Genomic DNA, 24,213 nt, shown 5'->3' on the forward strand with positions numbered 1-24,213 from the left:
GCTTCCCACACTCTGGAAATGTCGCTGGAAACTCTGAGTGGCCCGCGTCGCGCCGCCCGACCCCTCCCCGACGCCAGCCCTGCGGTAGGGGCCGGGATGGCAGCTGGGAAACCAGAGAGGGCTCCCCGGGGACCCTCCGCGGCCCCTCCCGGCGCCGCCTCCCCGCCGGCCCGGCCTCCTCGGCAGGGGGCCACCAGTGTCCCCGCGCGCGCCCCGACGGACGGAGAGCACTCGCACGCCCCTCCTCTCCGGCCCAGCCCCGGCCCGCCGTCCAGATCCGAGACCCAAACTCCGCCTGCCCCGCCGCGCGACTCTCACGGTCCGGCCTCCGGCGCGCGCCCCTTCGGCCTCCCTCTTCCTCCTCGGGCGCCCGGCCCTGCCCGGCCCGTCCTGACCCGGTCACGAGGGCCGCGACGGCCCGCGCTTCTCCTTGCCCTTCCTCCTCGAGCGCCCGCGCCAGGCAGCAGCCGGGCAGGGATGCTCCTGCGCTCCCGGGCGGCCTCGGGCCCAGCCACCTGCTCGCCAGGGAAGGTAGGTCCGGGGAAGGAGGGGCGGGGAGTAGGCGAGGACGGCGGGAGGGATCCGTGCCCAACCCCAGGGGACCGCACCAAGCCCCTCCCCGGGGTCCGGGTCCCAAACTCTGGGAAGAGGTGGGAAGTACCACCCACCAGCCCTCATACCAGAAAAAGCGAAATTCAAGAAAAGCTGTCCTTGTCCACATGGCCTTGTCGCTGAGAAATACCTGGGAAAGCGCTTAGGGCCGGGCCCCCAAGGCCAGGGCAGTGTTCAGAGCAGGAAGGCCGGTGCCCACCCCAGCAGAGCCGCCTCCCCTCTCCCGCCCCCGGGACCTCTCCCCGCTCCCGCTCCCGGGGCTGGCTGCCTGCCTGGAGGGGCGGCCTGAATTCTGGGAGGACCCCTCCGCTCTCTTTTACATGGGGGACCAGTCCCCAGATGCTGCCCTCTTCCTTGGAAGTCCTCCCTAAGTCTCCTGACCTGGCTGCCAAGAGAAGAACTCGGACCACCCTTCCCTGGAGGTTCCTGGGGGGGCGTCGCAGGGAGCAGGGTTGAAAAGGGGCAGATGGGGGCACCAAGGGTCAGCAACCTCTGACTACAGGTCGTGGGGGACCTCCTGCCCTGCCCATCCTCCAAGAGAGCAGATCTCACTGAGCACGAGGTGGGCGGGGAGGTCAGGGAAGGAAGGTGCTGTCAGCTGATGGCCCAGGCGGCAGCTGCTGAGCGGCAACTTGGCCCCTTGGCCGGAAGCAGTCAGCTGGGCAGGGAGGGGCGCTGCGAGGAGCCGGCCTGCTCCAGGCCTCCTGATCTTCCACCCCACCCTGCCTCAACTTCCCCCCGAAAGGGGAGGTGGAGTGTGGGGACTGGGGTGTGTCTGCCTGTTTTGCTTTGGTGGGAGTCCTAATTGGACCCAGCTGGGGATCTGTCCCTCCTCCAGCCTCAGCCCTCCACTCCCCCCAGTCAGGCATGGGCACAGAAGAGCTGTGTCGCAGCAACTCAAATGTCAGGAGTCCCCACAGACTCAAACCAGAGACAGGGAGCTGCCCCCAGCCTTGGCTGCACCCTTGCCAGCCCTGGGCAGGAGCTGGGTCCAGGGGCTGAGTCATCCCAGCCTTATTCTACCTTCATCCCCTCCCGGCCCCCCACTCTTCCACTGCTCATATGACTGCACCTCCCACCACTGTTCAGCTGACACCCTTCTGTACCCACAACCCCCGTGCAGCTCATGTGGTCCCCCCGGTGACCCCCCCAGAAGTCATATTCACAGCTCTGCACCCAGATTCCACACACACATACACAGCTCCTCCCGATGCATTTGCAGCCCTCCCTGAGAGCCCCCAAGGACCCCACAGGCACAGGCAAACCTGACTCCATCCAGTCCTGGGCAGTGGCAGAGCTTGGCTGTTTCTGGTCCAGTCCAGCAGCCAAGACGCAGAGGGATGGATGCCATAGCACAGTGTTCTGGGCCAAAAAGCCACCTTGGACACCCCAAACTGTCCGACCCTTTTTGTCCTCTTGCACCACCCCCCCGGGCTCCCCTCTTGCTCCTCCACTCCCTGGGTGCCTAGGGCTCCCTTCCCCTTCCCCAGCCTTGGGATGAGGCAGAAGCAGCTGGCTGCGGGCAGGCATGGTGCTGCCAGGGAAGACCCTCCACTCACAAAACAGCCAGGAGGGGCGGGAGAAAGTGGAGCCAGGGTGCGCGTGTATGTGCGTGCACACTTGCCCACATGCAGAACACCCCAGGGCACCCAGCACCACCTCTCCATGGGCATGAGCAGCTTCAGCTTTGCCCTCACCCACCGATTCTGTCTCCACACACCCGGAGCCCTCTGAGTCCTCATTCTGTGAAGGAGGCCAAAGAAGGGCCCAATGCTCCCTGTGAGCGTGCAAGAGTGGGTCTTGCTGCCTGGAAATGCCCCCGACGCTCCCCTTGGCCCTACTGGGCTTAAGGCCCTGCTGGCTGCTTCCTGGAGGGCAGTGGGCGGGTGGCTGAGTAATCCCTTGTGCCCGCAGGCAAGAGATGCCCACACGGCCTGGGCATCTCTTGCAGAGATGGAAGCAGCCAGAGGGAAGAGGCAGAGGGAACTAAAACAAAGTCCTGTGTGCCCAGGCCCCCTCTCTGCCAGCTGCCCCACTTCCCCTGCACCTTCCTTCCGGGGGAGTGGGGAAGCCGGCTGCACCGTGCACGGAGAGCCCCATCGCCCCATCGGCTCCTGGCCAGCCCCTCCCCTCCTCCTCACCCAAGCTCCCCCTCCCCCACTCCCACCCGGAGCTCTTGCCCTGGGCCTAACAAGTGGCCCATTGTGCCCCTGGGAGCCGGCAGGCACGGGCAGCCTGCAGGCGGGTGCCTGGCGTGACCTGTTTCCTGGGTCCTTGAGCTCGTACCCAGCTGGTCCTGACCCCCTCCCACAGCCGGCCCCTCCTCCCCTACCCCAGGGTCGAGCCAAGAGGGCATGGGCAGCCCAGCCTAGCAGGGCTTTCCCTTCCTTCCTCCTTCCCCACAGAGGACACGCAGAGGAGCAGCTGGCTTGCCTGGAGTCCTCCGACCCTGACCCAAGCATGCAGGGCCCACCCCGCAGCCTCCCCACTGGGCTCAGCCTGGACGACTTCATCCCTGGCCACCTCCAGTCCCACATAGGGTCTTCCTCCCGGGGGACACGGGTGAGTGGGTCAGTAGGGAGGAGAGTGTCCCGTGGGCCCGGAGTTGGTTGGGACTCTAGCAGGTCAGGTGGGGGCAAGAGGATGAAAGGGATGGAGGGAGGGCTGAAGAGAGCTCTGGGGGGCCTCGCTGGTTTCCCACAAAATCGTCAGGTGGGACTGGGACCGTCACCGAGGGGTGTGGGCTGTGCCTAGTAGCCATCCCTCCCTCCCGCCCTGCTGGGCCCTGAGCTGCCGCTCCTGGCCCCTCCCCGCAGGTGCCTGTGATCCGGAATGGTGGCTCCAACACCCTTAATTTCCAGTTCCACGACCCAGCGCCCAGGACTGTGTGCAATGGGGGCTACACACCAAGACGAGATGCTTCCTGGCACCCGGGTAGGTCTGCTCAGGAGCCTCATGCCAGAGATGGAGGGTCAGGGCCCTGCCATCTGGCACTGCCCTGTGTCAAGCGGGAGGGGCAGCAGCTGGAGATGGGGTTCTCAAGGCCATGAGGAGGTTCCTCAGGGGCCTCTGGGCTCACTACGAGCCCCTCCCTGCGGAGCCTGCTGACTCTGCAAGAGACACCCGCTTGGGGAGAGCAGGCTGATGCATCCCTTCCCCTGCCCTCCAGCCTGGTGCCAGGGAAAGGAAGCGTGCAGGAGCCCTGGGCACAGGAGGACCTCCTGCAGGGACTGGGGATGGAAGGGTGGAGGTGATGTGGGTATCTGTTGGCTTGGGAAGGAGTGGAGACTGTCCCATTCAGGCCCAATAGGCTGCCCAGCAGGAGGTTAGAGAGGCAGTTCTAGATCCCAGTCCAGAGGTCCTGGGAACTCCTGGGTGCAGGCCAGCCCTGAATATGTCTCTCCTAAAGTGACATCCTTTATCGAGCATTCCCCTAAGACAGGTGCCATGTAAGGGAATTTATTCATTTAACAATTATCCAGCCTGGGCAACATAGCAAGACCCTGTCTCTATCAGCCTGGATGACACAGCAAGACTCTGTCACTTAAAACACACACACACCGAGAGGCCGAGGTGGGTGGATCACCTGAGGTCAGGAGTTCAAGACCAGCCTGGCCAACATGGTGAAACCCCGTCTCTAATAAAAATACAAAAATTAGCTGGACGTGGTGGCGGGTGCCTGAAATCCCAGCTACTTGGGAGGTTGAGGCGGGAGAATCACTTGCACCTGGGAGGTGGAGGTTGCAGTGAGCTGAGATCGTGCCACTGTACTCCAGCCTGGGCAACAAGAGCAAAACTCTGTCCCAAAACAAAAACAAAAACAAAACAAAACCAAAAAACCACCCACACAATTATGGAACACCCAGAGCATGCTGGACACTGTAAAAACACTTTATGAGGCTCACCTCATTTAACCCCTCGATATCCTGACAAAGTAGGGGTGATGATGACTGACAGCTTCCCAATAAGGAGCCCCATTTGCAGAGATGTTCAGCCACAGAGGCTGAGCTGCAATTCACACCCTTGTCCATCTGGCCTCAAAGCCCTTATTCTGCTGCCCTAGCTACTTAGAGGCTAACAGTTATGGGTAAGTTGAGGACTCAGTCACAACCATATCTGGGGAATGGGTCTCTGACCTTAATTGAGAGCCTCTCGACTCAGGCACTGTGCTGGGTACAGTCACACACACTAGATGTCACTGAATCCTTGTCACAATGACCCTTGTTTTACAGAAGTGGAAACTGAGACACTGAGAGGGTGACTGATGTAACCCAGGCCATGGCAGCCAATAGGTGGTAGAGCTGGGGTCTGAATTCAAGTCTGTCCCCTCCAAGCCCAGCATCTTTACTGCCACACCCCAGCTGGGATGTCCCCTGCATTCTCTACAAGTAATGATTTCCAGACCTTATTCTGAAAGCACTTAGGATAGTCCCAGGAAAGAAGGATGGGGGTAGGGCCAGGCACAGCATTCTCAAGATCAAATCCATTTAAATTCACTTAAACAAACAGAGGCCCGTGGTGCTCTGAGTCATCCACTCAAACAAACAAGGCGATGTTGAAACTTTGAACCCACAGAGATCCATGCTCTGAGGAGCTAAGGGACACACAGGTTCAGGTGGAGACCCCTGCCTTTCACTAATGCTCTCCTGCACGCACCCGACAGACCCTGAGTGGTATCAGACCTGGCCAGGCCCCGGGAGCAAGCCCTCTGCAAGCACAAAGATCCCTGCCTCCCAGCACACCCAGAACTGGTCAGCCACATGGACCAAGGACAGCAAGCGTCGGGACAAGCGCTGGGTCAAGTACGAGGGAATCGGGCCCGTGGATGAGAGCGGCATGCCCATTGCCCCCCGATCTGTGAGTCCAGGGCTGGGGGCCACGGAGAGATGGGGCCCAGAGATCTACAGGGAGCTCCACTTCTGTGCATTAAAGTGGGGGTGGGATAATAAAGGCCACGCCCAAACCATCCCAGATTAAGCAGGGGTTCAACCGTGGTGGGGTTCAGGGGCCGTAAACCTCATAAAGCTGCAGACACCCTTGTGTGCCTGAGTTGCTCAAGTGGTTTGTGCGGGGTACAGATCTAGAACTCCCATCAGTGTCTCAAAGGTAGAGAACCGCTGCTGTAAGGGCTGAGCCTGCAGGGGACTCTCTCTCAGTTTCATACCCCCAGGGCCTGTCACCACGCTCACGAAATGGTTGCTGAATGAATGGCCGAATGAGTGAGTGAGTCTTGTGTGAGAAGGTCTCTCACTGTGGCAAGCGTGGAAGGATCCGGGGGTCCAGTTAGGACTGGGGATACCTTGCCCTTTTCCATCCACCTTCGTGTCTTGAGCCAGCTCCATTTTCTCTTCTGGAAATTGGAGCTGGTAACATACCCTTCCTGCCTCCCAGGGCTGTTTTGAGGCTTGGATGAAGCAGGTGATGTGAAACATGCATCTCACTCCTACATTGTTGCTGTCATTTTTGGCCCAGGTGCAGTGATTCATGCCTGTAATCCCAGCACTTTGGGAGATCAAGGCAGGAGGATCACTTGAAACCAAGAGTTCCAGACCAGCCTGGGCAACATAGTGAGACCCTGTAAAAAAAATAAAATAAAATTAGCTAGGCAAGGTGGTGCTCGCCTGTAGTTCCAGCTACTCAGAAGGCTGAGGCAGGACGATTGCTTGAGCCCAGGAATTGGAGGCTGCAGTGAGCTATGATCATGCCACTGCACTCCAGCCTGTGTGACACAGTGAGACCCTGTCTCCCCCAAAAAGAAAAATGTTCTTTGTAGAAACACTAGACATAAAGAAAAGCAAAGAGAAAAAATGTAAATTGCCCCAAATCTCATAACATTATTGCATACACTTCGATGGAGATCTTGCCATATATCTTATTTATATAGGACGTGTTACATGAAGCTATTGTTATTAAAGAGATCACAAGAGAAGCATTCCCCAGCCCACCTATGGGGGGTTCAGGGATGGCCAGAGAAAGGACTCACTAGGGAAAAATTTTTGTGGCTTGATATTGGGAAGGTGAATAAGCAGGGAGGACTGACTTTGCATTTGCTGATCCCAGAGTGTTGACAGACCCAGAGACTGGTACCGGAGAATGTTCCAGCAGATTCACCGGAAAATGCCAGGTAAGATACCCTTCCAGGGCCCTCTCCCTGCCAAAGTGGATTCTGGCCCCTGGGGCTTGGAGAGACAGGGAAAGAAAAGGGGACTTAGCTGCTCAAGGCGTTCTTCTCCACCTCCTCCCCGGCTCTAATGAGTAGTCCTGAAAACAGGCTATCCCCTCCCTGTACTCGGGGCCAGCAGCGGTCTCTAGAGCATTCCCAAGAAGGACACTGACCAGCCACTGTCCCCCAGTGTCCTCTGAGGGGACTAAGAAGCCATTCCTTTCCTGAAGTCCCTCTCTGATTTCCCTGCCAGGCTGGAATGCCACTGTTAGCGGTCATTCCCTTACTGGAGGCATTGCTTTCTTCCACAACTCAAAATGCAGCCAACCCTGGGGCTGCCTATGAGCTGGCTCCGAGGTCACCCATCCATTCAGTGAGTCCTTGACCATCTATTGAGCATGTACCACGTGCTGAGCACTATCCTAGGTGCCAAAGATCAAAGGAAGTCACACAATAAACAGAGACACCTTTGACATGGCAGATGGTGGAAAGGGCTAGGGAAAAAAAAAGCCAGACTAGAAGAGTGCCCCATGCAGGGAGGCTGCTACTTCACCCAGGAGGGGCCAGGAAGGTCATTTGTAAGCGGCATTTGATCAGACCGTGGAGGGAGTGAAGGAGTCGGCCTGGCAGAGCTGGAGGAAGCATTCCAGCAAAGGGAGCTCCGAAGACCCAGAGGTAGAAGCATGTTCTGGACGGGCAAGGAGAGCCTGGCCTGGAGTGAGGAGCATGTGGTGGGAGATGGAGTCAGAGAGGTGGTGGTGTCAGGGCATGTGGGGCCTTGTGGGCCATTATAAGGACCTCAGCTTTTACGGTGCAAATAAGGAGGAGCCACTGAGAGGAAGAGTGCCATGCTCTGACAAGTAATGGCTGAAAAGATTGTGCCTGGCTGCGGGGTGGGGAAGGAATGGTGGAACCAGTTCCCTTGCCTGGTAAGGGCTAGGGAGAAAAGGCCACCTTTACAGCTTTGCTTCAATCCAGGGGAGAGATAATCGTGTGTTAGACCAGGGCGGTAGCAGTGGCCCTGGTGGGACAGGGTGAGACTCTGAATACATTGCAGTCATTGGAATTTGCTGATGGATTGGACGTGGCTTGGAAGAGAGAGTCAAGGATGGTTTTAAACCTCAGCAAGTTGAAGATTGGAGTTGCCATTTGTCAAAACGGAAAAGACTGTAGGAGTAGCATTCACAGGCCGGGTGCAGTGGGTCACGCCTGTAATCCTAGCACTTTGGGAGGCCGAGGTGGGTGGATTGCCTGAGCTCAGGAGTTCGAGACCAGCCTGGGCAACATGGTGAAACCCCATCTCTACTAAAAAATACAAAAAAATTAGCTGGGTGTGGTGGCGTGCACCTGTAATCCCAGCTACTCAGGAAGCTGAGGCAGGAGAATTGCTTGAACCTGGGAGGCAGAGGTTGCAGTGAGCTGAGACCATGCCACTGCACTCCAGCCTGGGCAACAAGAGCAAGACTCTGTCTCCTAAAAAAGAAAGAAAAAGAAAAGAGATGTTCAGTTTTAGACACATGTTCCCTCTGAGTGAAGAGGTTGAGTAAGCAGATGAATATCCAAGTCTGTAGTTCACCGGACAAGGTCTAAAACTGCAGATGGAAATACCTGGGACTCATTCAAAAGAGATTTGGGGACCAGCCTGGCCAACATGGCGAAACCCTGTCTCTATCAAAAATACCAAAATTAGCTGGGCGTGACGGTGGGCACCTGTAATCCTAGCTACTCTGGAGGCTGAGGCAGGAGAATTGCTTGAACCTGGGAGGCAGAGGTTGCAGTGAGCTGAGATCACTCCACTGCACTCCAGCCTGGGCGACTCAGTCTCAAAAAAAAAAAAAAAAAAGAGAGAGAGAGATTTTGATTTAAAGTTTCCCCAGTAATTCTAGTGGGGAAACTTTAAACTTTTAACTAGCAGCCAAGATTGTGAATCATGGGAATAGATGGTGTTTTAAAAGACTTAAGACTAGCTGGGTGTGGTGGCACACACCTGCAGTCTCAGCTATTTGGGAGGCTGAGGAGTTCAATTCAATTCCTGGGAGCCCAGGAATTCAAGTCCAGCTTGGGCAACATAGCATGATCCCGTCTCTGAAAAACAACAATCCGTAAGACTAGACAAGATCACCTAGGGAGATAGTGAGACAAACAGACCCCAGGACTGAACCCCCATGCACCTGGATGCTTAGAAGTTTGAGAGATGAGATGGAATCAAAAAGGCAACTGAGAAGGTAGAGCCAGGGAGGTAGGAGGAAAACGGAGAGATCTCCCTGGGGCCAAGTGGAAAGGGAATTCCAAAAAAAGAATGTGACCAGCAGTGACAAATGCAGCTGATGGGTTAAGATGAAGACTTAGAATTGACAGTCAGATTTGGCAACGTGGAGGTCACCAGCATCCTTGATAAGAGTGAGTGGATGGGCAGTGGTGAGCAAAAGCCTGTTTAGGGAGACGGGGAGGAGGCGGATTGGAGATGGTGAGGTCTTTATGGTTACTGGTTACAGTTTACTATGGGGGAAAGCAGACAAATCCAGGAGTTGGAGGAGGGTGTGGGGTCCAGTGAGGGCTGATGTGGCTGGCGTTTAGGCAGGTGCCATTGTAGCGCATGCGTGTGTGTGTGTGTGTGTGTGTGCGTGCGCCGTGGGGAGCAGTGGGTCAGTAGCTCTTCCCAGGAAGTCCCAGAAATTCCCAGGCACCTTGAGGAGCTAGGAGTGGGTCTGGGCAAATCGGGAAGGAAAGCGTTTGGAAGAGGGTGCAAGTCGAGTTTCCCCAGCCTGAGTGGTGAGGGCAAGTCCACGAAGGTCAGGAGAGGGTGTGTGTGGGAACGGGGAGGGAGGAGCAGGAGGGCTTGGGCAAGGCGGCTGCCCGCTTGGCTCGTTTAGGCCCCAAGCCTGCCAGAGGCATTTCAAGCCCTCCAGAGAGCTGCCCTCCTAATTCCTTCCCTCCCTTGGGACATTCTTCAGGCCCTGACTCAGCCCTCGGCCCCCTGCTCTAGGGATGTTAGGAGCGGCTGAGGTTGCCTCCCGGGGCACCCTGCCCTTGCTTTCTGCCCCATCCCATGACCTGGTCCCTTCTGCTCCTGCAGACCTGCAGCTGGACTGGACCTTCGAGGAGCCACCCAGAGGTGAGGGGGATGCGGGCCCACCTGCCTGCCATAGCCCTGCACCTGCGTCCGTCCCTCCCTGGGGCTGGCACCTGCAGCCCCGCCTGGCTTTGGGGCTCTCCAGTTGGCTCAGTTCAACCTGAGAGGTTTTTATAGCTCATTTCCAGAGCACTTCAAATCCTCTGGTAGGTGGTAATTAACAGCCTCAGCTTGCACGGGGAATGCGCGCTCTGCCACTCCCTGGCCGGGATTTCTCTGGGCCTCCCTTTCCTCATCTATAAGATGAGATCATCACCTACTCGGAGTTGTTTTGAAGATTTAGTAAACGTCGTAAAGCTCTGGGGGCAATGCCCACGTTCAGTGTCCCTGAGCACCAACCACCCTGTCCCCACCATCCACCCAGGAGCAAGGGGTGGTGCTGAAACTCTAAATCACCCAGGCACCCTTAGCCCCAGTCACGGCCTGTCTCCTCCCACCTTCAATGGTTTCCTCGTGTACCTCTTCTGCAGATCCCAGGCATCTAGGAGCCCAGCAAAGACCTGCCCACAGGCCCGGCCCGGCAGCATCTTCCAGCGGGTGAGCACAGTGGGGCGGGGCCGAGGGCTGCGGAGGGGCGCGGCCCGCGAGACACCATGGGACGGGCGCCCCCTCGTGACCACAGCCGGCACAGCCTCGGAGCCCAGCCAGGAGTGGGGTCTGACTTCCCTGTCCCTCTGGGCTCTGTCCCATCTCTGGGTCTCCACCACCCCCATAGACTCTCTTCCCTACAGGGTCAAAGGGGAAGGGTGGGCAGGAGTGGACCTGGCACCCGCTCCTGGCCAGTAACGCCTGTGATGCGTTTGTGGTCAGCAGCAGGAACTCTGCCCCAAAGATCCCACCGGTCTTGTGAGACCGGGAGTGGGGCGGCCAGACAGCCGTGGACAGAACTGTTGAGGGGAACTTGGACCTGGCACTGTCTACTTTGAAACCTGAGAGAAAACAAGGGATATGGAAGAACCCAAGTTCCCGCCTGATAGCACGGAGAGAGGAGCCCCTTGGAGGGATAAGGATGACATTCCTTTCCTCTGTGCAAACCACAGGCCCCGCCCGGCTGCTGGGGCCCTGGCGGGGTCAGCACCACCGTGGGAATCAGGATCTTTGCTCTCAGAGTTAAATCCTTGAGTTTCTTATTCCCTTGCAGGGAAGGACTTGTCTCATTAGCATGGCTGAAACTGGCCCGTAGCTCTGGGCATCACCGATAAGGTTCAGAGGCAAAGGGCTCAAGATTTGGACGCTGAGTTCTCGGTTTAAGCCTGTGCACTGCCTCTGGCCATGTGACCGTGGGTACCTCACCCAGTCTGAGCCTCTGTGTCCCCATCTTTTAAGTGGTGATGCCCAGAGGGTTCAGTGTGATCATGTGTGTATCATGCATCATGTTTTGCACATAGCAAGCCTGCACAAACATTAGTAATATACAGGCTTAATTATGATTACAAGGCCGGGCGTGGTGGCTCACGCCTGTAATCCCAGCACTTTGGGAGGCCGAGGCGGGCAGATCACGAGGTCAGGAGATCGAGACCATCCTGGCTAATATGGTGAAACCCCGTCTCTACTAAAAACAATACAAAAAATTAGCCGGACGTGGTGGCGGGTGCCTGTAGTCCCAGCTGCTCGGGAGGCTGAGGCAGGAGAATGGCGTGAACCCAGGAGGCGGAGCTTGCAGTGAGCTGAGATCGCGCCGCTGCACTCCAGCCTGGGCAACAGAGCAAGACTCTGTCTCAAAAAAAAAAAAAAAACTCCTTTAGGTTAGGAATGACATATTCCATTCTCACAGTCACTTTTATTATTACCAAAATCAGAATGGAGTCATTATTACAGCCAACAAATCCCAACCCTTGGTCAGACATTGTATTATTTGATAAGCCCAATGCAGCGGTTCCTCTCGGTGGAAACTTTCAAAGAGAGGCTGGAACATTCCATGTAAGCCAGCCAGGAAGGGGCCCTGGAGGGGAGCTAAGGCAGATGTGACCATGCTGTACTGCAGTGGTTGGGGTGGTCCCACAGATGGAGTCACTGAATCCAGCACCCTCATGGAACTAGGCCCAGGGAGCAGAAATAACTTGGCCAGAGCTGCAGGGCAGGGCTGCCTCTGGCTTTCCTCGCCCATGGGTGTATGATCACTCAGCCACAGCACCCAGAAAGACCAGCTTCTTCAAAGCTGCACAGACGCACATAGCCACAGTCATGGGGCCAGACCAAACACACATATAGGACACTTTAGCAAAAAGGCCCGCAGGAGAGGGTTGGGCCACACCTGGAGCAAATATATGTGTGAGGCCTTCTCCCGGGCACCTCACATGTGTTCTCTCACCAAATCATTTCTATATTACAGGTTCTGAGCCTGGGGCTCTGAGGGATCAGTAACTTGTTCAAAGGTCACACATCCACTAAACAGTGGAGCTCGAATTTAAGCTTGGAGTTCACACACTTCCACAGTTTAACCTTGCTTCCAGAGTAAGGGCAGGGCAGTCAGAGGCGGAGTAGACCCCACAGCAGGGACAAGGGCAGGGCGAGAGGGCTGTGTGCTGGCTTCTGCCTCAGTCTCCCTAAAAGGAAGCTGAAGAGATGTCCTTCCCTTTCTTCAGAAGAAGCTGGGACCACTCTGAAGGGTTACCTAGAAGCACCTTCAGCTACAGACCTGGAGCATTCTCCACTGTGCTGCAGCCACCAAATCAGGTAGCCCACCCAGCATATTCCCTGGTCAGCCCCAGCTGTCTGCTGTATGGCCAAGACCCTGTGCCACGATGTCCTTTCAGCTTGAATCCCTTGGAGGACACCGTGGGCCCAGGGGAAGGGCAGGGGCCTGCAAGCCTGTATTTTGAGCCTGGCCAGTGTCCCAGTAGCCCTCTTCACAAGCTGACACCCACCCACCTCCACGCAGGTGCTCAGACGCCGAGAAAAAGTAGACAATGTCTGGACGGAAGAGTCCTGGAACCAGTTTCTGCAGGAACTAGAGACTGGGCAGAGGGTGAGTGCTGGCTGGCTCTCAGGGTGTGCATGCACCCTCAGCTGATGTATTTTGGAAAGTGAGTTCAACCGCTCTGACACACCCTTCCTATCCTTCAGCCCAAGAAACCACTGGTGGACGACCCTGGTGAGAAGCCCTCCCAGCCCATTGAGGTGAGTGCTGCAGGGTGCTGGGGACAGCAGCCTGATAAACCAGGGATATTAGGGTTTGGGGGGGCCCAGTGACCATGGGCATAGGCCACGAACTAAGAGGTCTCTCTCCAGTCCCGCATGGTTTATTTCTGTAATGCCAGCACTCAGGACAGTGCCTGGCATACAGGAGGCGCTCAGTAAACATGTGTTAAATAAATATGTGTTGGCCAAAGCAGGAGCAGAGAAGGGAGTGGTCACAGTGTGCACTGGGCTTATCAGGAAATATTCTTGGAGGTGGAGCTGGACCCTTGAGAAGCTCCGAGGGCCTGATCCGGCGGAGACCCATAGCAGAGGCTGGCAGGAAGCAGCGTGGGGGTGGGGGCTCCGGTCCCTGGGGTGGCGGGGGGACCTGGATGGACACAGTGAAGCCAGGCCTTGGAGGGCGGGAGAAGATGGGAGAGGAAATGGGGAGCCCCATTGGTGCTGGAACAGAGACATAACTTGGCAGAAACTGGTAGGACTGCGGAATCGCGGGATCAGGAAGCGTGTAGGCACTCCCGGGGCGTGCAGGGCAGTTGAGAGGCCGTGGCGGGGATGCCCTCTTGGCACCCTGGGCCACACCTCCTGGCAGGAGCCCGGCCCGTGCGCTGAGGCCTGCCCTTAAGCCGGCCCGGTGCGCTGGCCTTGCTTTTCACAGTTGATCTTTGACCGCTGCCTCCCACCCCCACCGTGCGCTGCCCCTCACTGCCCAGCCTCTCCCCGCCCCCCAGGTGCTGCTGGAGAGAGAGCTGGCCAAGCTGAGCGCCGAGCTGGACAAGGACCTGCGGGCAATTGAGACCCGACTGCCGTCCCCCAAGGTACCAGCTCCCAGGGTTCACCCGCGGGGCACGCCGGCGACCGCAGGGTCGGGGCGAGCTGGGAGCCTCGGCGGCTGGGCTGGGCGGAGGACAGGCAGCCGTGGTCCGGCCTCCAGCGGCGCGCACCGGCCTCAGGCCCTCCCGGGCGCTGGCGGGCTCGCTCCTCCATAAATAAAATACAGGGCGTCGACTTTCGCAAGTGACCCCGAGGAGCCTTCCTAAGCGGACTACACGTCAGCCCGACGCCCGGGCGCCCGCCCCGTCCCGCCCCCGGGCCGCAGCCTCGGGGACCCCCGCCCCTTCCCCTAGTTCCCGCCCCGCTCCCGGGATCGGCCGCGCGGGCGCCTCTAGGACCCCGCGTCCCGCCCGCTCTCCTCCCCTCCCGAGCCGCGAACTTTTCCGGAGGCGGCGGCCTCCGCTGCCGCTGGGTCCCGGGGTCGCGGGCCCTGATTGCGCCGTTTCCCCGCGCAGAGCTCGCTGGCGCCCCGACGGGCCCCGGAGCGAGGGGCCCCGGAGCAGCGGCCCCCGGCCGGGTGAGTGGGAGACGCGGGAGGAGGAAGGGGGCTGTCCCAGGCCGGGCGGGAGGGAACGTGGCGCGGCCGGGCGGGGCGGACGGGGGCGATCGCGGGGCCCAGCCGGGGAAGGAGGGAACCGCAGAGCCCAGTGTCCGGGAGGGACCGCAGCGCCACTCTGCGGGGCGCCGTTCCCGCGCCACCGAGGGCAGCTAACTCCGAGCAGAGGACGGGGGTCGCGGCCGCCGGGGGCGCAGCGCGGTTAGGGCGGCCCCGCCACGGCCCAGGCACTCCCGCTGGGCCCTGCCGGGCCTCACCCTTCCCGGCGCAGCGACTTGGGAAGTAGGACATCCTGTGGAGAGCCCAGGACCCGGGAGACGCCCTGGGAGGAGGTGGCAGGGATGGGGGCGATGGGGGTCAGAGCGGTCTAGGGGTGACCAGGGTGGGGCGCGGAGCCCTAGGCTGGAGGCTCAGTCTCTGTGCCCTGTGCAGCCCGGCCTCAGCCTGGAGCTCCAGCTCCCCGCATGCACCTTACCTGGGTTCCGCCCGGTCCCTGAGCCCCCACAGAATGGCTGATGGAGGAAGCCCCTTCCTAGGTCGGAGGGACTTTGTCTACCCTTCCTCAACCCGAGGTAAGGACCCAGCCCTGCTCTCTTTCTCACGGAGATGCCCACCCACCAGGCATGCTGGTGCCCCAGGGGTGGCAGGTCACAGAGCCCCTTGCTTCTGCCAGTGCCTGCCCTAGGTGGGGGTGCAACCTCATCCCAACCCCATCCCCCAGGTATGGCCTCCCCAAGCTGAGGTTGTGCTTCTCCACAGACCCTAGTGCCTCTAACGGAGGGCGCAGCCCAGCCAGGAGGGAAGAGAAGAAGGTAAGGAAGGGACCAGGTGTCGGGGACCTGGAGTGGTCCCAAGGCTGCCATCCTGGATCTGCCACCCACCCAACTGAGATAGCCCACTCTGTCCTTTCTCCTGCCTAGAGGAAGGCCGCCAGGCTCAAGTTTGACTTCCAGGCACAGTCCCCCAAGTAAGCACCCTCCTCCCCCTCCCCTTCCATCCAAGGCAATCTCTGCCATCCCAGAGGGGGATGGGGAGGGGGACTGGGCTGCAGTGGGCATCCCCAAGGGGTGAGAGGACTGGGGTGTATTGGGCAGGGTCTGAAGGGAAGGAGGCTTGGGAAGGCTTCAGCTTACCCTGCGGTCCTCTTCCTCGCCTGCAGGGAGCTGACTCTGCAGAAGGGTGACATTGTTTACATCCACAAGGAGGTGGACAAGAACTGGCTGGAGGGAGAGCACCACGGCCGCCTGGGCATCTTCCCTGCTAATTATGTGGAGGTGAGCAGGAGAGACAAGAGCAGGTGGGGCTAGGCTGGGAGGGCGCAGGGATTGGGAGAGACTTAGTGCAAACCTTGGGTTTCCTAAGGCAAAAAACTGTGAGGGGCTGGGGCGTGTCTCAGAATTGTCCTTGGCCCCCACAGGGCCTGGCCCAATGCTGTGCATGACCCCAGGAAATGTTTGCTAAAGAGGGTGGAGCCCAGCCCAGGGGAGGATCCAGCAGCCAGCTCCTCAACCATTCGTGTCCCAGACTTTCACCATTCAGATCCATCTTTCTAAAGCTGTCTTTGGGAATCATCCTAATGGCAACTAGCGAGAGTGGGAAGTGCAACAGTTTATAAATCACATATACACACATAACCTCTTTCAGGTGTATTACCGCCCTGGTTCCTCTCACTGCCCAGAGAGTGATAGATTATCTCTGTTTTACACATGGGGATGCCAAGGTTCAGTGAAAAGTTATTAAGTAAAAGATCCAGAATCTGAATCCAGGTCTTTTGATTCCAGAGACAGGTTCTGGGCTTGACAGATAAAGGGCAATAGGTTATCTTTGCTGTTTGTGACTGTTAAGATATGTCAAGTTATCCAAATTACTGGCATAAAGGTGTTCATTATAGTCTCTTACTATCCTTTTGATGTCAGTAAAATATGTAGTGATGTCTTCTCTCTCTTTATTTTTTTGAGAGACAGAGTCTTGCTCTGTCACCCAGGCTGGAGCACTGCAACCTCCACCTCCCGGATTCAAGCGATTCTCCTGCCTCAGCTTCCTAAGTAGCTGGGACTACAGGCGTGCGCCACCACGCCCAGATAATTTTTGTAATTTTTTAGTAGAGACGAGGTTTCACTACATGTTAGCCAGGCTGGTCTCGAACTCCTGACCTCAGGTGATCCACCTGCCTCAGCCTCCCAAAGTGCTGGGATTACAGGCGTGAGCCATCGCGCCCGGCTGATATGTTCTCTTTCATTCCTGATGTTGGCAATTTGTGTCTTCTCTTATTCTGGCTAGAGCTTTATTAATTTACTTGATCTTTGGATTTTATTGATATTTTTCTCTCGTTTTTGTTTTTGATTTCATTGATTTCTGCTTTATTATTTCCTTGTTGCTGTTTGCTTTAGGTTTAATTTGTTATTTTTCTAAGTTTCTTAGGGTGAAAGTTTAGACTATTCATTTGAAACTTCTTTTTCCCTGGAATGCTGCTTTAGCTGCATCTCACACATTTTGATTTTTCATCAACTCTGTTTTCTCATCTCCTTTGTGACTTCCTCCTTGACCCATGGGTTGGGTTGTTGTTTAATTCAGGCTCTTGATTTGATAGGTATCATTAGGCCTCCCTTGCTTGCACGATGATCCACTTGGTCCTGAAATTTCACAAAGTATATACAGTATTTCACTCCGCCAGTCGTTTCTATCTTTGTGTGAAATAGTTTATTGGCTGCTTGATTTTTATGGGCAGAGTGAAGCAAAGAGAACATGAGGATTCTGGGCTCCAGCTGGGGTAGATGGGGAGGAGGAACCAAGACACTGGAACCCAGGGACACCCAGTTCTCGGCAGTGAGAAAAGGGTGAATCCTCAGTTTTGGAACAGTTCCCCAAGTTCCCCTTGCTGCTTGGAATGCCTCATTTTCTTTTGTGGTCCAACTTAAACTCTCCAATCAGACTGGCTTCCATCTTTTCTCTTGGAGTTTTTCATTTCAGTAATGCCCGCTCCACATACCCCTATGGAAAATTCTTCTTCCAGGGAGCCTTCCCAGACTCCTCCCTATCCTCCAGCTCCCCTTGGCTGTGCTCATGCCTGGCTGTGCCCAGGCCTTGTGTCTGGGGTTTATATCTTTTCTCTGCCTAAGGGCAGGCCCACCTTCTCTTTGCGGTCTCACAGGAACTCCCAGTCTGTGCTATGTTGATGCGCAGACCAAATCTTTCTCATGACCTTTCTTCACCCAGGTGCTGCCTGCAGATGAGATCCCTAAGCCTATCAAGCCCCCCACCTACCAGGTGCTGGAGTATGGAGAGGCTGTGGCCCAGTACACCTTCAAGGGTGACCTGGAGGTGGAGCTGTCCTTCCGCAAGGTGGGCCAGGCAGGAGATGGAGGGGTGGGTGGGGGCAGGCAAAGATGTAGGTAAATATGTGCACTAAAAACACTTTTTTTTTTTTTTTTTTGAGACAGAGTCTCACTCTATCGCCAGGCTGTAGTGCAGTGGTGCCATCTCGGCTCACTGCAACCTCTGCCTCCCGGGTTCAAGCAATTCTCCCGCCTCAGCTTCCCGAGTAGCTGGGACTACAGGCGTGCGCCACCACACCCAGCTAATTTTTGTATTTTTAGTAGAGACGGGGTTTCATGGTGTTGGCCAGGATGGTCTCAATTTCTTGACCTCATAATCCACCCGCCTCGGCCTCCTAAAGTGTTGGGATTACAGGCGTGAGCCACCGCGCCCGGCCTAAAAACACTTCTTTAAAAAAGAGTCCGATGTACCTAGCTTCACCCAGGATTTCAAAGTTTTCCCCAGTCTCTTTCATTATGCTTCCTTTAGTGTAGTCTTTTTTTTTTTTTTTTGCTTTTTTTTGAGACAGCATCTCACTATGTTGCCCGGGCTGGCCTTGAACTCCTGGGCTCAAGAGATCCCCCTGTCCCTGCCCCAGCCTCCCAAGTAATTTTGGTCCATTTTTAAAAGATCATCATAAACTTCTAGAGTTATATATATATTTTTTCAACTGCAGGTTGCAGGGGATCATACTCAGCATTTTTAAAGGTATAGACAGAAATGTTAGCATGCGTTGCGGACAGAAAGTGCTTTATCATACTGCAGGCAGTTCTGTGTACGCACATATATATGTATTCTGGGCTGTTATTAAAACATTTTTAACTGTAGATTGTGGTGAAACAAGTTTGAAAAATGCTGTTCTAGAAAGCAGGGAAGTGGTCTGCCTCTGGTTGATTTTGGGAGCAGTGATCATGCTCCCAAAATCAGCCAAAGACAGACCATAGTGAATGCCTCTCTGCCAGGGACAGAGGGGGAAGAAGGTGGCTGGTTGGAGAGAGATGGGGGCAGGAGAGGGCAGGGGAAGGCAAGGGCTGGAGGCCACCCTCCCAGGGGGTGGTTCTACCTAATGTCAGCCAGCCTGTGGCCTTGAGGACTCCCTGCCTGTCCTGGGGAGTGTGTTTTTGACACACTCATGACAGGGTCCCCCAGTGCGAGGCAGGAACAGGACCCAGGCAGGGCAGTAGTGGTAGCGCCTGTCCAGCGTGTCTAAGGAGTGGACTGTTGATCTCGTTCACACCTCATAGTGACAGTATGGTTATTCTCTTAACATAGGAGAAAACAAGGCTCAGGGAGACAGAGCAGCCTGCCTGAGGCCACACAGCTTGGCCTGGTGGAGCTGGGTTTGGATCTGCATTATTAGCCACGGGCTCACCTGTGATCGGAACTCTGGGGAGGGACCCTGCTATGAACACTGAGGGGGGATGCACCCCTGTTGAGCTTCCCAAGAGGCAGGACCCAGTATCAGCCTCAGCCTCACCCGGGAAGCCTGGGCTTGGCTCCTGGCTCATGCTCTTACTGTGTGACTCGGGTAACCTGCTGGCCCCCTGCGATTCCAATCCCTCGTGTGTCCAAGGCGTTAGGGTTGAATGAGACAGCCCAGATGAGGCAGCCGTGGGTCCACGGCACCAGGAAGGCCCCACAGACACTGACTTTTCCCCCCTCAGGGAGAGCACATCTGCCTGATCCGCAAGGTGAACGAGAACTGGTACGAGGGGCGTATCACGGGCACGGGGCGCCAAGGCATATTCCCTGCCAGCTACGTGCAGGTGTCTCGTGAACCCCGGCTCCGGCTCTGTGACGACAGCCCCCAGCTCCCCATGTCTCCCCGCCTGACTGCTGCCACCCATTCAGCCCATCACCCCAGCTCCCCCTCAGCCCCGCGCAGCCCAGCTGACCCCACCGACTGGGGGGGGCAGACCTCCCTCCATCGCACTGGCTTCTCCTTCCCCACCCAGGAGTCTAGACCCCAGACCCAGGTGAGGTAGCCTGCCTCCACCAGAGAGCCGACCTCCTCCCCACCCCCATCCCCCACCCCCGTGACTTGTCCACACTTGGGAATCCTTCCCAGACAGCCCTGGGACAGAGGAGTGGGGTGACAGGGCAGAAGCTAGTATGGCAGCCCCACCCTGGCCTGGGGGACCTCAACCTACCGAGCTCTAGCCCCGGGAGCTCTACATGGAATCCCAAAGCCGGCCCAGGCTCCTGACCCTGGGTGTTCTTGGTTCATCCATGCTGGCATCCAGAAACCCAGGCACTCACCTTACTTGGGCCTCAGTTTTCTGGCCCCTGTGAAATGAAACAGTCACAGCAGGTGTCCCTGTGCCCTGGGGGTTTGGAGACTAAGATGAAGCTGTGTGTAAGGCGCCCTGGCAGGTGGACTGGGAATGCCCATTTTGGGCCTCCTCCCTCAGGCTTACATGTACCCATCATCTTCCTCCCTCTGACATCCCTTTCTTCCTGTCAATCTCCAGAATCTTGGCACCGCTGGTCCAGCTCTATCCCACCCTCGAGGTCCCAGCCATCCCTTGGACCTGGGGACCTCCTCTCCTAACACCTCTCAGATACACTGGACCCCGTGAGTACCATCTGAGGGTGCTTGATCAGACATGGGGGGGTCACTGGCAGGCAATGCCCCATATTCTACCCTCCCCCAAGTCCCCACCTGTGGATTTGGGAAACTTTTACCAGGTAGCTGTTGTCCTCGAAGAGCTTATGGTGATTGGGGGCAGGGAGGAGGCACTGGTCTGTGATGTTCCCAATCCCTCCTGGCTGCTACGTGGCCTTGTGGCCTTGGTCTCTTCATTGGGTTTCTAGCCCTGAGGTCGGTGCATGTATAATTGAAGTGTGGAACTGGTAGAATGGACAGGAAGGCACCAGGTGCTCAGAGGAGGCGAGGGTTCAGTGCTTAGGGCCCAGAGGGTAGGAGGCAGGCCTGGGAAAGACCGCACTGAGCACAGGCAGAGTTGCTCTGAGGAGCTGGATCAGGGGCTAGTGAGAGCATGAAGGGACCCTGGGGCATTCACAGGAAGTGGCAACACTTGGGTTAGAGCCTCTGGGCCCATTCTCTGGTTGCCATGACGACGCTTCTCGCAGGTACCGGGCGATGTACCAGTACAGGCCCCAGAACGAAGACGAGCTGGAGCTGCGCGAGGGGGACAGGGTGGACGTCATGCAGCAGTGTGACGATGGCTGGTTCGTGGGTATGTGGGCAGGCCGGGAGGGGGCATCCCAGGGCCCCAGGGGATGTGGGTGGGGTGCTGCTGCCTGCCAGTGCTGCTTCAGCAAAGATTCATGGTCGACCACCCCCCACCCAGCTTCCGACGGGGCTACTGGAGGGGCCTGGCACCCGATGCTTCCCCAAAGCCAGCACTTCTGTTGGCTGCCTTCCTTCATTCCCTGAAGAGGCCAATGCCCAGGAGGAAACTGGAACCAGTCCAGGGTCACTGATGGAGTCACTGGGGACCCAGGCCAGGGTTCCCGACCTCCAGAGCTCTGCCTTTTCCTCCTGCACTCCCCTGCCTCTGGAGCAGCCCTCGGGGAGAGCTCCTGGTGGAAAGGACCGGGCTCACACTTGACCTAGCTGACTCCTCCAGCCTGGGAGGAGGAGGGGATGGAGAAAGGTCCCAGCCCCTCAGGGCTGGCCCAAGGGCAGCTCTGACCAAGGACAAATGCAGGAAGCCTCAGGCTGGCCTCAGCCTGAATCAAGGTGACTAACCTACCAGGCTTCACATGGCCTCTTTCCCCAGAGTGGGCGGGCCCTGTGCAGGTCTCATCTTCAAAGGATGGGCCGTCTTCAGAGAGAAGAGAGTGGCCAGAAGCCCCTGCCCCACCCCAAGCAGGCTTTGAAGCCTGAGGAGTTGGGGGGCTGTTTGGGCAGCCCCTTGACCTGGCAGCCCACCCTTCCTGATCTGATCCCAGTACAGCTGCCAGCCAATCTCCTGACCCACCCAGGACCATTAAGCACTAGCCTGTGAATGGCCCCTACCTTCTGGTGGGGGAGGGAGGGAGGCAGTGCTTGGAGATGCATTCAAATGTACTGGATACACTTTTGCTTTGGAATTTTTTTACAACTACTAATAAAGTTTTGCAAACCTATGCAGACAAGAAGAAAAAGTACCACTTTTGTGTTAGGAGCCACAAGTGCTTTAAGAGGAATGGGCGAGACCTGTGCCCTCTCCAGTATGGCAGCCACCAGCTGCATTCAGCTGTTGAAATGTAGCTCAAATGAAATAAATTAAAAATCCAGTTCCTCAGTTGCACAGGCACATCTCAAGTGCCCAACAGCCACATGTGGCGAGTGGTGACCATTTTAGTTAGTGCAGGTCAGGGAAGGCTTCCTGGAGGAAATGAGGGAGCTGGGCCTAGAAGGGCAGAGGAAGGATTTGGGGAGGCCAAGAGGAAAGGGAGGTACTCGGGGCAGAGGACGAGGATGGGGGTGGGATGAGCACGGGCTGCCCCCAAGGAAGTCAGGGTGCCAGCCTGGAAGGGGAGGCCCAGGATCATCCATTCACCCAAGGTCAGGAGTGATGTTCATTTCAGTTTATATTCCTATTTTTCTATATATAGGAATATAATACTATTTGTGACATTTCTGTATTTCTATATTTCTCCATTTCCTCTTCCTCCCAGGCTGGAGGAACCAGCTGGGGGGTGTGGGGATACACAGGTGTGAACCTGGTCCTTTCCACCAGGAGCTCTCCCCAAGGGCTGCTCCAGAGGCAGGGGTGTGCAGGGGAAAGGGGCAGGGCTCTGAATGTCGGCAACCCTGGTCTGGGTCCCCAGTGACTCCATCAGTAACCCTGGGCTGGTGCCAGTTTCCTCTAGGGCGTCATTCTCTTCAGGGCACGAGGGAAAGCAGCCAACAGAAGTGCTGGCTTTGGGGAAGCATCGGGTGCCAGGCCGCCCAGATGCTTTGCCCGCTGGGGTTCCCCCTCCTCCTCTTCAAGACACGAGTTTCTGTGGGGCTGACAGGCCTGGATCGGAGTCCCAAGCTTACTCCTAAGCGTTGGGGTGCTCTCGGGCAATGCATTCAGCCTTCCCTTAGGCCTTCCCACCCATCTCTAAGTGAGGGTGCCCTATTAGACCAGGGACGTTTCTCCCGATTTCAGTTCTGTGATTCCTCCTCCTGCGTCCCCACTTTGCGGAGGAAGGGGGGAGTGACTCCGTGCTGTGTACAGTGTGATGCACATTTGTTGCTTGCTCAGATTCTTTGGTGGTTGAGTGTGGGAAGTGTAGCTTTGCCCATCTAAGCTTCTGCCGCTAGGGGGCAGGAAGGAGGAGAGCAAATCCAATTCCCTCCCTGGGCTCCCCTACAGAACTCCCCTACAGTTCTGGGCACTGCCGGCAGGGGGCAGGCCCTCACCCCTGCATCCCTGTTAAAGAAGGGAGTGGGGAACGCTCTTCCTGCCTTTCCTCTTTCAGGTGTCTCCCGGAGGACCCAGAAATTCGGAACGTTCCCTGGAAATTACGTTGCCCCGGTGTGAGTGGTCTCCATGGCAACTTGAAGCCAGCCAGGATGGGGTGAGGAGCGGTGGCACTCGTGGGAGGGAGAGGACCCCCGCCCACATTCTCCTTCCCCAGGACCTGAGCTCCCAGCATCTGCAGACGACCCCGGCAGCCTTTCCCTCGGAACCCCCTCGAAGCCCCCTGGACTGATTCCCACCCACGACTCACAGGCATTCCTCCCACAGCCCTTTCATTTCCTCCCCACCCCACTCCCCAAATACAGAGGTCTGCTTTGAAGTGGAGACCATTTCCAGGCCTTATTGAGACCAGACCCCAAGTCCCCCACCCCCATCCTGCTCCAGCGTTTCCTCTAACAGGGACCAGCTCTCCGCTTTGCCCCCACGGGGTTCCTCTAACCAGAACCAGCTTCCTAGCCTTGTAGAGACCAAAGGCTGCCCCCGCCTGCTGGGGTTCCTCCCACCACCCAAGCTTGCCGGCTGCCCTCTTTGCCTTCTGGCCTCCAGCTGGGTGTGGGGGAGCGGAGCAAGGCGGGGGACAGACGCAGCACCTTCTTAGCAATCTAGGCCTGGCAAGAGCTCTGGACCCAAGGCCACCTCTTCCCAGGGGCTGCCGAGTCCTGGGCCTGGCCCTGGCATATCACCCTGTACTGTGGGGCCGGGCATCACTAGCCTGGCTCAGATATTCCCCAGGGAGACTGCTGTGTGCTGCCCACCTGCCTGCTGGCTCTCCCCCAGCCCCACGTCCCCTCTGGAAGAGAATGTAAAATAAACCTGGACACAAGGGACCTTGTCTCTGCGGCCTTTTCCTTGGGGTAGGGGATGCCTCCTCCTGTCTAGGAGATGGGAATTCCTTCTGTGGAGGGCTGTGCTGGGAGACAGGTGGGACAGGTGTGTGCATAAGAGGAGGATGGAAAAACACCATTATTACCTCCAAAGATCTCTGCCCTTGGGTGTCAGGCAGGCTGGGGCAGCCCCCACAATTGGGCAGCTGTGTGGC

The 24,213-nt window shown here is 57.2% G+C and overlaps 1 protein-coding gene across 6 annotated transcripts; it reads left to right on the forward strand.

Annotated features, from left to right (window-relative positions):
- SORBS3 (sorbin and SH3 domain containing 3) lies at positions 1-24,001 on the forward strand. Of its 6 annotated transcripts, none has more exons than XM_030816956.1 (21): positions 1-531; positions 3,018-3,174; positions 3,429-3,546; positions 5,276-5,469; positions 6,673-6,736; positions 9,852-9,890; positions 10,379-10,445; positions 12,494-12,584; positions 12,790-12,876; positions 12,975-13,028; positions 13,778-13,864; positions 14,336-14,397; positions 14,869-15,008; positions 15,196-15,248; positions 15,357-15,403; positions 15,596-15,710; positions 17,653-17,778; positions 19,416-19,727; positions 20,223-20,326; positions 20,845-20,951; positions 23,173-24,001. In XM_030816956.1, exons 2-21 carry the CDS (start codon positions 3,073-3,075, stop codon positions 23,232-23,234), a joined length of 2,031 nt encoding a protein of 676 aa, XP_030672816.1. In that variant the 5' UTR covers positions 1-531; positions 3,018-3,072; the 3' UTR covers positions 23,235-24,001. The 6 variants fall into 6 exon arrangements, with proteins under 6 accessions (XP_030672816.1, XP_030672817.1, XP_030672818.1 ...); XM_030816957.1 differs by having other exon boundaries at positions 3,474-3,546; XM_030816958.1 differs by lacking the exon at positions 1-531 and having other exon boundaries at positions 5,276-5,414.
- The last annotated feature ends 212 nt before the right edge of the window (positions 24,002-24,213 follow it).

Source organism: Nomascus leucogenys, chromosome 8 (assembly GCF_006542625.1).
Source record: "Nomascus leucogenys isolate Asia chromosome 8, Asia_NLE_v1, whole genome shotgun sequence".
In the NCBI taxonomy this organism is placed as follows: domain Eukaryota; kingdom Metazoa; phylum Chordata; class Mammalia; order Primates; family Hylobatidae; genus Nomascus; species Nomascus leucogenys.

Coding starts and splice junctions, on each gene's coding strand:
- SORBS3 (XM_030816956.1), top strand. CDS start 3,073: ATGCAGGGCCCACCCCGCAGCCTCCCCACTGGGCTCAGCCTGGACGAC. Junction 9,891..10,378: donor CTTCGAGGAGCCACCCAGAG/GTGAGGGGGATG, acceptor CCTCTTCTGCAG/ATCCCAGGCATCTAGGAGCC. Junction 20,327..20,844: donor TCTCAGATACACTGGACCCC/GTGAGTACCATC, acceptor CGCTTCTCGCAG/GTACCGGGCGATGTACCAGT.